Source organism: Salvelinus sp. IW2-2015, linkage group LG5 (assembly GCF_002910315.2).
Source record: "Salvelinus sp. IW2-2015 linkage group LG5, ASM291031v2, whole genome shotgun sequence".
Classification (NCBI taxonomy): domain Eukaryota; kingdom Metazoa; phylum Chordata; class Actinopteri; order Salmoniformes; family Salmonidae; genus Salvelinus; species Salvelinus sp. IW2-2015.
Genome location: NC_036844.1, coordinates 19,028,375 through 19,041,446, shown reverse-complemented (window position 1 = coordinate 19,041,446; position 13,072 = coordinate 19,028,375). Strand labels below are relative to the sequence as shown.

At 43.5% G+C, this 13,072-nt stretch overlaps 1 protein-coding gene across 1 annotated transcript in view; it reads left to right on the top strand.

Annotated features, from left to right (window-relative positions):
* LOC111964024 (argininosuccinate synthase) overlaps positions 1 to 13,072 on the top strand; it is a 29,286-nt gene that overhangs the window by 2,479 nt on the left and 13,735 nt on the right. The window contains exons 3-8 of the mRNA XM_023987679.2: positions 3,414 to 3,482; positions 5,481 to 5,669; positions 6,171 to 6,227; positions 6,367 to 6,441; positions 9,119 to 9,189; positions 9,553 to 9,583. Of these exons, the coding sequence (XP_023843447.1) occupies positions 3,414 to 3,482; positions 5,481 to 5,669; positions 6,171 to 6,227; positions 6,367 to 6,441; positions 9,119 to 9,189; positions 9,553 to 9,583 (492 nt within the window). The remainder of the gene's footprint in view (positions 1 to 3,413; positions 3,483 to 5,480; positions 5,670 to 6,170; positions 6,228 to 6,366; positions 6,442 to 9,118; positions 9,190 to 9,552; positions 9,584 to 13,072) is intronic.

The following is a 13,072-nucleotide window of genomic DNA, read 5'->3' as shown; positions in this document are numbered from 1 at the left end:
GTGCACCTGGCCCCCTTGGTTAGCGCGCACTGCGCCCGGCCCGCCACAGGAGTCGCTGGAGCGCGATGAGACAAGGATATCCCTACCTAACCCGGACGACGCTAGGCCAATTGTGCGTCGCCCCACGGACCTCCCGGTCGCGGCCGGCTGCGACAGAGCCTGGGCGCGAACCCAGAGACTCTGGTGGCGCAGCTAGCACTGCGATGCAGTGCCCTAGACCACTGCGCCACCCGGGAGGCCCCATCTTTGCCTCAATCCTGACGTGTCTCCCTATCCCTGCCTCTGAAAAACATCCCCGCACCATGATGCTGCCGCAAACGCTTCACCTTAGGAATGGTTTTTGGTTTATGTGACTCTTGGCATTCAGGCCAAAGACTTCAATCTTGGTTTCATCGGACCAGATAATCTCGTTTCTCATGGTCAGAGTCCTTTAGGTGCCTTTTGGCAAACTCCAAGCGGGCTGTCATGTGTCTTTTACTGAGGAGTGGCTTCCATCTGCCAGCTCTAGGAAGAGTCTTGGTGGTTCCAAACTTCTTCCATTTAAGAATGATGGAGGCCACTGTGTTCTTGGGGACCTTCAATGCTGCAGAAATGTTTTGGTACCCTTCCCCAGATCTGTGCCTCGACACAATCCTGTCTTGGAGCTCTACAGACAATTCCTTCAACCTCATGGCTTGGTTTTTGCTCTGACATGCACTGTCAACTGTGGGACCTTATATAGACAGGTGTGTGCCTTTCCAAATCATGTCCAATTAATTGAATTTACCACAGGTGGACTCCAATTAAGTTGTAGAAACATCTCAAGGATGATCAATGGAAACAGAATGCACCTGAGCTCAATTGCGAGTCTCATAGCAAAGGGTCCGAATAATAATGTAAATAATAGTGATGCACTGATAGGAAGTTTTTGGCCGATTCCAATATTTTCTTTGCCAAAAAAAAACCCGATACCGATATAACATTTTTTTGCGGACTTTTAAGAATTCTAGTACAGTTAAATAGTTAACACACACATAGACGCAGCAGTCTAAGGCACTGCATCTGTGCCAGAAGCGTCACTACAGTCCCTTGTTTAAATCCAGGCTGTATCCCATCCGGCCGTGATTGGGAGTATCATAGGGACGTGGATGTTTTGGAGTCTGATAACTCAGAGGAGGACGTTGGGAAACAAGCAGACTGTTTTCATTGATCCCCAATCCTTAGGTAAAGCTGTACAGTGAAATATGAATGTCAATACACAGAATAGGCTGACGGGGCAGGTGATTTCACACAGTCAGCCCCGCGATAAGAGCTACAACGCTAATATTTGCCTAAACTCTTCACAGTTGTGTTCTGTGGCTGTCACAGAGTAGACTGATACCCCATTTCATTGCTTCACATTCCAACCTTGTTTAACATGATCTAGTCTAAATATGGCATGATTCCACCAATTGTAACCTTCTGCATCACTTTCAAAGAGTTACTTTTATTTTGAAAGCAAACCGCAAATTCCACCGTGCCTAATCCTTATTGTGGCGAGCTTCACAACACGGTCTGGTCGAGCCTCACTAGCCAGATGAAGCTAGCAGGCTGCTTATAACGTTAGCTTTGGGCAACAGGGTTAAGTAGCTGGCTAGCTATTTATTTTCATGAACTGAAGTTCAATTTCAATAGGCGAACAACAAGTGGCTACCTAGCTAATACTTACTCACAAGGATTCCTAAATCATTGCTAAGAATAATGAGTGATTGCAGTTTCTACTGGTCATTGTGTTCAGGCTGGTTGTATTGGTGCTAGCTAGATACCAAGCTAAAGCTAGCTACCCCAGAAGTTGCAGTCAAACAAATTATGCTTTATTACCAACGTGGTATTATAAACACATCGTTCTTGGCCGGTGTTTACTTGTTTGCAGACTTTTTTTGTTTAGCTTTGACAGTGCTACTGATAGTAGTGGTGGCGCTTGGCTTGCATGTGCAAATTCAGAACACAACATTTTATAATAGAAATGTGTTATTTAACGTGTCAAATAGTGTTATTTGACATGTATCTTTTTTGACATGCAAAGACCCAAAGGGCGTTCCATAATATGTCGTGAAGCTAATAGCAGTGACACTACTATTACTGTGTAACTCCGGTAGGGCAACGTGTACCGGTGCTCGACCAGTCGGTGAAAGCCAACATCTCCCACGACAGTGAATGGTTGATTGTCAAGGGCAATGAATTCCATTATCTTGGCGTTAATGGATTTCGCCTTTGAGTTGTCTCGTTGAAATGTTCTTACTCTTTCAAATGACTGCTCGATCCACACAGCAGACATTGTGGGCTAGGTTAGGAATGCTGCGTTGCATGTGTAGCGCAACATTTTACGTGGCGTCATTACGTCATATAGGTATGCACGTCAGCTTTGACATCGGTGTTGCACATCGGCGTTAAACTAGACATCGGGCCGATGCCGATGTTGGCATTTTAGCTAATATCGTCCGATTCCGATATGGTCACCGATATACATCCCTAGTAAATAAGGTATTTCTGTTTTCGCTTTGTCATTATGGGGTGTTGTGTATAGATTGCAGAGGATTTAAAATATATATAATCCATTTTAGATTAAGGCTGTTTCGTAACAAAATGTGTAGAAAGTCAAGAGGTCTGAATACTTTCTGAAGGCACTGTATGTTCATGCCAGAAATCCTGCGGTTGCCGGCTCACTACGCACCTGATTTTCCCGTCTGAGCTGGGTTTTGTTAAGTCTTAGTTTATGAGTTACCGGTCAAAAGGAGAAAGACATGGTTAATCAACAATCTCAGCAGAAATCCCTCCATGATATTCATGGAGCAGCAGTGCACTGCTAGACTGTGTGGAACTATGTCAGTGTTATCATGTCATAGATGTGACCTGAATGTTAAAATGGTGGGCGACGGGACTTCAGCAGCCAATCCGTGACAATCAATAGATTTGGTCCCTGATGAGAAGGACCTGGGATGAAGACACAGGCCTTTTTTCTCTGGCCTCCTTTTGAAAAAGGTCAAAGGTAATTGAGGAGAAGCAGCAAGAAGAGGGAAAGTGGAAAAAAGTATGCTTGTGTGAAATGGGACTACTTTTCCAATCGTGTCAACAGGCAAAGTACTTTTACAGGGTGGAATCCCAAAATGTCTAAAGTGATCAAAAACTAATTTTGCTAGTTGTGCAAGACATTTTATAAATAGAAGGATAAGTAGCATATTGTTTTTAAATGTTTGCATGCTCTTCTCCTTTGAGAAAATAGCTGATTCAAAGAGTGTATGGCAGAATTCAAAACTCTGATTTTCTGACTAAGTGCTCTCGTAAAAAACATGCTAATAAAGTTTGGAGAACATTAAATATTTTCACTGAAACACTGCTGTAGTATACTATTTTAGGCACCAGTTGATTAGATGTAACAAACTCTCTTCTTGCAGGCCAATATTGGACAAGAAGAGGACTTTGATGCTGCAAAGAAGAAAGCAGAGAGTCTTGGAGCAAAGAAGGTAAAAAGCTGAGTCTAAGCGTCATGACATTGGTAAGACAAGGTAGCATAGTGGTGTGGAGGACACGGTAGAAAAGGTTAAAGAGGAGTTCCAGGATCTGGTTGAGGTAACAGTGCAGTAGAATCTCTTGCGGATACAATACAAATACACAAAAATTATAAACAAGAAATGCATAGGCTAATAGTACCAGAGGCTAAAAAGCCAAGGCCAATAGCTTGGTGGCAACAACAACAAAACATGGCTAAACGGAGCAAATTCTTCTTCTGGGTCTCAAGATTAGTCATTCTGAATTACATACAGTGCCGTCAAAGTATTTTCCCTTTTCTGATTCTTTTTTTGCATATTTTTGAAACTGAATGTTGTCAAATAAAAGGAACCTGAATTTACAAATAACAAATCTATTATTTATTTCATTAACAAAGTTATGCAACACCCAATTCCCCTGTGAAAAAGTAATTGCCCCCTTACACTCAATAACTGGTTGTACCACCTTTAGCTGCATTGACTCCAACCTTCCTGTAGTTGTTGATCAGTCTCTCACATCGCTGTGGAGGAGTTTTGGCCCACTATTGCATGCAGAACTGCTTTAACTCTGCGACATTTGAGTTTTAAACCATGAACTGATCGTTTCAAGTCCTGACACATCTCAATTGGGATTAGGTCTGGACCATTGGTAAAAGGTTCTTACTGTGGAATGCAGTGTTTGGTTTTCGCCAGGAATAATGGGAACCGTGTCGTCCAAAAGGTTGACTCAAGTTTGCCAAATAGCACCTGGATGATCATCAAGACTCTTGGAAGAATGTTCTACGGACAGATGATTCAAAAGTATAACTTGTTTGACGACATGGGTCCCATTTTGTCTGGCGAAAACCAAATTTTCATAGTATGAACCTCATACCAACAGTAAATTATAATGATGGTAGTGTGATGGTTTGGGGCTGCTTTGTGCCTCAGGACCTGGACGACTTGCCTTAATAGAATGAGCCATGAATTCTGCTCTGTCTGTATCAGATAATTCTACAGGAGAATGTCAGGCCATCCGTCTGTAAGATGAAGCTGAAGCGCAGCTGGGTCATGCAGCAAGACAATGATCCAAAACGTTCAAGTCTAAATGAAAATGGCAAAAAAGCAGCACATTTTAAGTTTTGGAATGGCCTAGTCAAAGTCGAGACTTAATCCCAATTGAGATGTTGTGGCAGGACTTGGAAAACCACAAATGTCATTGAGTTACAACAGTTCTGCATGGAAGAGCCAAAATTCCTCCGCAGCGACGTGGAAGGGTTTGGTTGGGGCTAAAGGTGGCAGAACCAGTTATTGAGTGTTATGGGGAAATTACTTTCTCACCCAGGGACATTGAGTGTTGCCTAACTTTGTTTATGAAACGAGTATGTCATTGTTGTGTTATTTGTTCACTCCGGTTCCTTTATCTAATATTAGGTTTTGGTTGAAGATTTGTTAACATTCAGTATAAAAAAAATATGCAAAGTATAGAAAATTTAAAAGGGGGCAAATTTCACGGTACTGTATGTATGCAAAAATAAAAATACAATTAGATGTTGGTTGATATGAAACTGATAACTTTCAATTGAACAATGAGAACCGTGATACATTTGCTACTTTGGTTACAGAGTGATGAGCCAGTTCAAGGTTGGATTGTCAGTTCTTGAGGTCTAGAATTATGTGTCCTGACATCTGGGTCACAGAGTTACGGGAAATGATTAAACAGGCAAATCGTATTTTGATTTATCAAAGATACGTGAGGATATGAGGTCTGGGTTGTCGTCTTCTTAGCAGCTAACACTGGCAGAGGTCTGCGCTCTTTCTGCCTTGCCAGTTAAGATTTTTAAGCAAAAGTTTGTCAACACAAAGCAAAGCCATTGCAGGTGAACTCAACTGACTGCGCTTGTGTATTAAGAATGTCAACGGAGCATTTAGTGAAATCTTGTTGACGTAAGCTTTACGACGAATGGTTCAGGTGTAACCTCCCTCCATGTATAGGTGTTCATCGAGGACCTGAGGGCAGAGTTTGTGGAAGAGTTCATCTGGCCGTCGGTCCAGGCCAGCGCCATCTACGAGGACCGCTACCTGCTGGGCACTTCAGTGGCTCGGCCCTGCATCGCCCGCCGCCAGATCCAGATCGCACACCAGGAGGGCGCCCAGTACGTCTCCCACGGTGCCACGGGAAAGGTGAGGGGTCAATCAGCAAGGGGAGAGCCGACAAGAACCTGGAAGGCTAGGTGGAGCCATTAGCAAATTGTTGACATCTGTCAAGGTTCATTTTAGATGTTTGTCTGTTTTGTTGAAATCTGAATGTTTTCCCAATTAGCTTTTGGAGTGAGTGGGAAGGTCACATTCAAATAGCTCTCAGCTACCACGATGGCATTCATTAGTCAGCCACCAGTGTAACGATACTGTGGGGAGATGTAGTGTCCCTGCTCCAACTGTAGGTGGAGACAAATGCCACTGAATTGAGCCTTCAACCAACAGTAACTGCAAGAAGTCACTCACTGGAAGCTTGTCAGTTTATATGCTTTTTCAACTACCATTGGAAGTGATTTGAACCTTAACTTGTCTTAGGTGAGTGAGAAATCACCTGCTTGATTATCTCTCTCTTTGCTAGTAGTTTTTAGATTTTTTCTGGACATGTTACTAGTGTTTTGTGTCTGAATGGTTGACTGTGGCTTTCAGGGCAACGATCAGATCCGATTCGAGCTCACCTGCTATGCCCTCTACCCTGAGGTTAAGGTGAGTTCTGTCTTCCCCAGCCCCTCTGCATGAACACATCTGTAACTACACAACATGACTGTCCCATCATCAACATTACTTCAGATAATGCACCATACAAATGAAATGCGTAACCCTCGCTCCTCTCTCTACCGCTCAGATTATTGCTCCATGGAGGATCCCTGAGTTCTACAATCGCTTCGTTGGGAGGAAGGATCTGATGGAGTATGCCGAGGTAACACTTCCACATGATAGGATCACTTCATAACATGTTGCCTGGCAGTGAGTGTGTGATAGGATCACTTCATAACATGTTGCCTGGCAGTGAGTGTGTGATAGGATCTCTTCATACACATTAGGGATGTGACTTATGTAAACATTTGAAAGTTTAAACTGCCATTTTTAAATGGTTTAAATGATTAAAAAAGGTATTAAATGACGTTACTTCACATTTGGTCCTGTGTGTGGCCGCTAGGGGGCAGTGCCGTTCAATCTAGCACAGACCTGACTACCTAACAGACGGCAGTCACCTTACTGCTGTCCCCCTCCCACTCAACAATGACGGTAGTTAATGCCATTTTAGGTTCTCTGCTGTGTCCCTCCATGTTCTCAGTTGCAGTGATGCATGACAGCGTGTTCATAGACCTCTGACAATATGTTTTTAACGCCACGTATGGTTTTTGAAAGCTCTCCCTTTGTACTTGCAGAGCAATCATTGTACAATTTTTCCATCCGGGCTGTTACGTTTTTTTGGCATCTTGTAGTCTGGTTCTATATATGCCATCAGTGCATTGAAGCCTACGTCCTTTACCATTGACAGTGGCTGCATATCAACTGCAATCATTTCTGTAATCAGCGCTGTGATTTTCTCACTCCATCCATTATCGCACTGCTGCCAGCAACGGCTTGGGTCTCGCGATGCCTCCCTTTTCAGATGGTTAAGCGTTGCAACTATCCTACCACTGTAGTTCAATTCCACCTCGCATTTATTTTACCACTTTCTCATTTAACTTCTCAAAGTATTACCATACAGGGCTTCGCTGCTGTCGCGTCCCTGTCTGACTCTGCCACTTTCCCAACTGTAAACAACGATGACGTGCTGAGCGCATTATATCTGTGACAAGTAATTTGAAAGATGCATATATCCTCCAACAAACGTTACAGCATCGTTGCGTAACATGCTGACCAGACCGCTCGCGCGCGTGCGTCCGCCATTGCGCTCATGTTGATTTTTGTCCACCCACACCAGACGCAATCAGGATATGCAGGTTGAAATAACAAAACAAACTGAACCAACTATATTAATTTGGAGACAAGTTGAAAAGCGTTAAACATTTATGGCAATTTAGGTACCTAGGATATAGGTACCTGGGATATAAACATTGGGTTGTTATTTTACCTGAAATGCACAAAGTCCATTACTCCGACAATTATTCCACAGATAAAAGGGTAAACCGAGTTTGTTTCTAGAAATGTATTCTTCTTTGGACTTTATATTGTGTTTGGCAACCAACTTTAAAGGTGCATTACCACTACCGACTGGAGTGTGGACCTCAGTTCATCTTTCAATCACCCCTGTGGGTATATGCTCCTAAAAACCAATGAGATGGGATGTGGGTATATGCTCCTAAAAACCAATGAGGAGATGGGATGTGGGTATATGCTCCTAAAAACCAATGAGGAGATGGGACGTGGGTATATGCTCCTAAAAACCAATGAGGAGATTGGGAGTGGCGTAATGCTCCTTAAAACCAATGGGAGATGGACGTCGCGGTATCTGCTCCTAAAAACCAATGAGGAGATGGCACGTGGGTATATGCTCCTAAAAACCAATGAGGAGATGGCACGTGGGTATATGCTCCTAAAAAAAACTATGAGGAGATGGGAGAGGCAGGACTTGCAGCGCGTCACAAATAGAACCAAGTTCTATTTTAGCGACTGGCTATGCAGACGTGCGGGTGCAATTATTTGAATAACGTGTATGTGTACATTTATTTTACAAAGCACGAAACGCGAGCGGTGTGGTCAGCACGTTAGGAATTTTGTTAAATTGTTATTTTTCCTTTCATTATGATGATCGGAACCTGCACTGTGATTAGAATTGTTTGCTCTGCCATTTCCTGGTTGCTAAAATTCTAATAGTTCGCCTAATTTCAGTTTGTGACAAGCGAATATAGTGTAGAGTATCATTGTACCATCTAAACCGCTGTGAAATATTTTGTTGCATAACCCAAAATATTGTGGTTTCAGCAGTTTGAAGTTGGTGTACAAAACCGATAGGAAAAGATGCAAGAAAGAAACTTAAAAACGGGAAGCATAGATATGTTCTATGTGTGCTATATCTACCGCTTCTTAGACTTGCTTTCATTGAGAATGACAGATATATAACTCACATTTCTATGTGATTTTTGTTGGTTTGCCCAAAAAGTGACATTGCAGCTTAAAATAAATAAAACGGTTAGGGATGATTTTTTTAAATGCAAGGTCCCAATGTCATTGAAATATTAACACCCCTAGTACACGTTGCCTGACAGTGAGTCTATGATAGGTTCTCTTCATAACATGTTGCCTGGCAGTGTTTGTCTATGAGGTGTTCTCCACTCTGCCCACTAGAGGGGGATCATGGCCTTTTAGTGAGCTGAAAGTCCAATGTGTACATCAGTCACCAAGCTTTTCTCCCTTCCCATGATTTTATTAACCACGTTGAACTCAAATAAATAATGGAATGATCAGATTTTAAGTCAAATCAACAATCACAATTGTTAAAGAACAGCTGGAGGTGATATGATTGGTTTGACTATTCAGAATTTAGCAGATTCAAAATGTATTGCTCAGAGCGGTCTCAGTTGAAGTGTCACCTGGTTAATATACTGTTATCATTGACTCTTTTCTGACCTTTTCATCACCCCCAGAAACATGGCATCCCTGTGCCCGTCACCCCTAAAGCACCCTGGAGCATGGATGCCAATCTCATGCACATCAGGTGAGAAGAACACCAATGATGCTCACAATACTTCCTGGTTAAATTAAGGTTGAAGAATATACTTTTCTTATTTTTTTACAAGAAAAGTTTAACTTTCTGGCGGTATTGGCACTTTTTGGTCATTTGTCTCCCACATTAGCTATATCCTGTAGAGCAGTGCATCCCAACTCTGGTCCTTGAGTACCCCCAACGCCACACATTTATGTTGTCTCCCCGGACAATGACGCCTGATTCAACTTATCAAGGGCTTGATGATTAGTTGAAAAGTAGAATTAGGTGTGCTTAGTTGGGAAACACTGCTGTAGAATGACAAAGGGAATGAATGTGTTCACCAACATACCTTCTCATTGTCTGTTTCAACAGCTACGAGTCTGGAATACTGGAAAATCCCAAGGTAAGATCTTCTACATGCATGAGCAGGCTGAGGAATCAATCAGGACAATTATGGCCCCTAACATCTCACCATTCATCCTAGATTCAGCAGGTTGTTCATCTCACCCCCTGCTGTCTCAATCACAACAGCAAACTTTTCAAGAGTATCAGGATGGATACACTGGTCCTAGGTTCACATAGTGTCAGCTAATCCATGTCATTGACCATACAGTATCTATCACATCCTTTGTTCTCCTACTCATATTCAACATTTCTCTCCATTGTCAACCTGCCTGGCAGTTTATAGATTCTCCCTGTTTCACGTGTTCTTTTTTTACAGTATAGATTATTGTGTTGTAATATGTACAAAGCAATAGCTGATAGGAGTAGAGTTGTGAAGTAACTTTCCCAAAAAGTTTTTCCTGAAATCCCGGTTAGGGGATTCACAGATTTCCTGCTTATTCCCTCCTAAATTCCATAAATTCTCCAACCAGGTTTTCTGGAAAACCAGGAGATTTGGGGAAAGTTACTGGAATTTTGCAACCCTAGATTGGAGAGTCTATTGAGATAAAGTTAAGAGGAAGGAAGAGCCCCCCCCCCCCCAAATGTCTTATATTGGCACCAGCACAGACGAACCAAACCCTGAGCCCACAGTGAGACAGAGATAGTTTGATCTCTTCAGGGGTCAGAGGTCAAGGCTGTACACAAAGGTCACCCTTGACGACTCAAACCTCATCCCTCCTTGTTGTCTCTTCTCACCCTAAACCTTGCCGAGCCTGGGAAGAGCCTGGGACACACAGACACTGACTTGTCATCAGAAACGGCTCGCATAATTCCCGATTTCATGGGAGCCGGGGGAAGGGTTAGGGCAGCGCGCCCAGCTGGGCCTCCTGGGTCCCCCCGGCTCTTGGGGGACCATTGTTTCTGGTTGCGCCGCCGCAGGCTGCAACGTGGGAGGGACCCATTTCACCGTGACACCAGAATGTCACCAGTAACAGTAAAGTACAAAGGCGGGCAGACAGATGAGCGTCCCAATGGACGGGGTGTCAGGGAGGCGAGGGGTCCCCCGCTTTTGGATTGGCGGGGCAGGGGCAGAACTGTAACGCAGGCTTTTCTCTCTCCGACGCTCGCCCTGTGGAGAAATTCATCCTGAAAAGAAACGACTCAATAGCATAGCGATGTGTAGTATGACAGTATTGTGTAATTGATTTAATTCATGGTTTTAGTCCCATTTACTTTCACAATGAATTTATCAATGGAATTAAATGCGATGAAATATTTATGGTGGAGGAGATACAAGTGATAAAGGGATTTGAATACATTACTCGGGGTGTGTTATGATCCATTTAAGATTGAACAGACTGTAATAATTCAGTAATTTGCTCAGTTTCTGCTCCCATAGGAGATTATTTGAGATAATACTCATTTTTTAAGTACTTTAAACATTTTACTTTTGATGTGTGTGTCAATTTAAAACTGTTTCAGGCTTCTAAGAAACCTTACTGTAAATTGAATGTACAACCCAGATGGTAATACTACATCAATGTACTATGTAATTATTAACCTCTAATCAACATGACTGTCCGTGAGGAGACATTGAAAAGGTCATCTCAACCTTCTAGTTCTCAACTGGGCATCTGCTTCCTAGGAGTCCAGTTACCCCCCCAAGGCCTGAGCAGACTCCCTCCATTCACAGTGCCTCTCCGCCCACCTGTAAACACAATGGCTCCACTCTCCCCACACACAGATTAGGAAATGTCCAAAGGTCGCTCATATGTTCCTTCTGAGATAAGGCAGCCAGGGTCAGGTTGCACTGTGGTTATTACCACTAGCTGGATTCTCTCCCATTACCCCAGAGGTTAGCCTTAGCTCCACCGCTAGGCTGCATTGTCTTTATCTGCTCACATTTGACGTTGTTCTTCTAGCCAGTTTTACTGGATTAGGAGCAACCAGGAGGTTAAAGTTTCTATGAATGATGGAATTTTGATGATGCATATTTGTTTTTAACACATTGCAATTTAAGGACAAGCATTTCAACTCTGTAAAGTTTAAACCCTGTGTAGCAGATCTATCATTTGCCTTATCGATAACATGTTTTAGCTGCTTTGCTGATCTGATTGAACTTGTATAAATAACGTGAAGCTATTTAACTTGAAAAGGCAAGCTATTTGTCCTGAAACACAACCCAATATCCTCTGTGCTGTCAGTTTACCGGTCAGGGGCCGGGTCCCTGGGGCAGTGTGACACTCGTCAGCAGTCATTAAAACATCCCCTCTGTCTAAATGATAATAGTCCCTGGCTTTGGCTGGACTTCCCCTGGCCCAGTAGCCCAGTAGGAGTGAAGGACAATGATGTTGTGTGGTAAACCCCGAGCCCCTTTGATCAGGCCCTGGGCCCACTGGTATTGACGACAGAGGTGGTAGCGGAACAGACGGGGTGGTTACACAGAGGAAATGAAACTTGTTTTCTGTTAGTTTGGAAATGACCCGGCCCATGACGCAGCTGCCTAGGGGGAAGGATGCGTTGGATGGTGTGTGTAGGTGTCTTTTCAAGCACGGAGGGTTAGATTTGTCATGCAACCTTCTCGCCCCTTGGTCAGATGGTTGTGTCTGACCTATTATAGAGCTCTCTGTCAATCTATTTATCTCTGTTGTAGTTGCTATTTTATAGTTTGTGCTTGTTACTAGTATTGCCTTTTGGGCAAAGCTGTTGGTAGATACTGTAGACAAAGGTTAAGATTGCTTTATTGGTCAATTGCACACAAGGTTCAACCAAAATTTTACTTCTGCTTCCAACCCCCCTGAAATACACACATACACAGGTGCCCCGGGCTACCACACTGGATACCTGGGGAGCTGTTGTTGTGAGGGGTTAAGTGCCTTGCTCAAGGGCACAACGACAGGCAATGGCATCTAGGATTTGATACAGCAACCCTCCAGTTGCCAGCTCACTTCCCGCCAGATTTTTCCCGACTGACCTGGGATTCGAACAGGCCAGCCCCTGGTTGCTGGCTCGCCTCTCTAACCGCTAGGCTACCTGCCGCCCCATGATACGGCCAATGATAATGTTAACCAAATGTAGCTGGGTGTTAAACATAAAAAATAGTCCTCACAAATCAGATTTAATACATTCTCAATGTGCCATGTTTGCAAATGGCATTTTAAAGACAAGGCCTGACTTTAGACGTGGTGATTTAAGTGTCAGTTCCAAGCCAGTGGGCCAGATTTTCTTCCAGCCCCCCCCCCCCCTCTGCCTTTTCTTTGGAGGCCACCGGACTCGATTGAAAGGCAATGAGGCAGCTAACGTGTGGAAAGATAGAAATTTACTCACTTTAAGTTCATGCTGCCACAGCCCTCTGCATTGAGTGGGACCACAGCAGCACCACAATATGGCAGAACTGGAGAATGGCTGCAAAAGGGAGCTAAGCACAGCGACATGATGGCTGAGCTTCACGCCCCATTTGACAGCATTGCGCTCCCTTTCTCTCACTCTCGCTCCATTTCTAAATGTT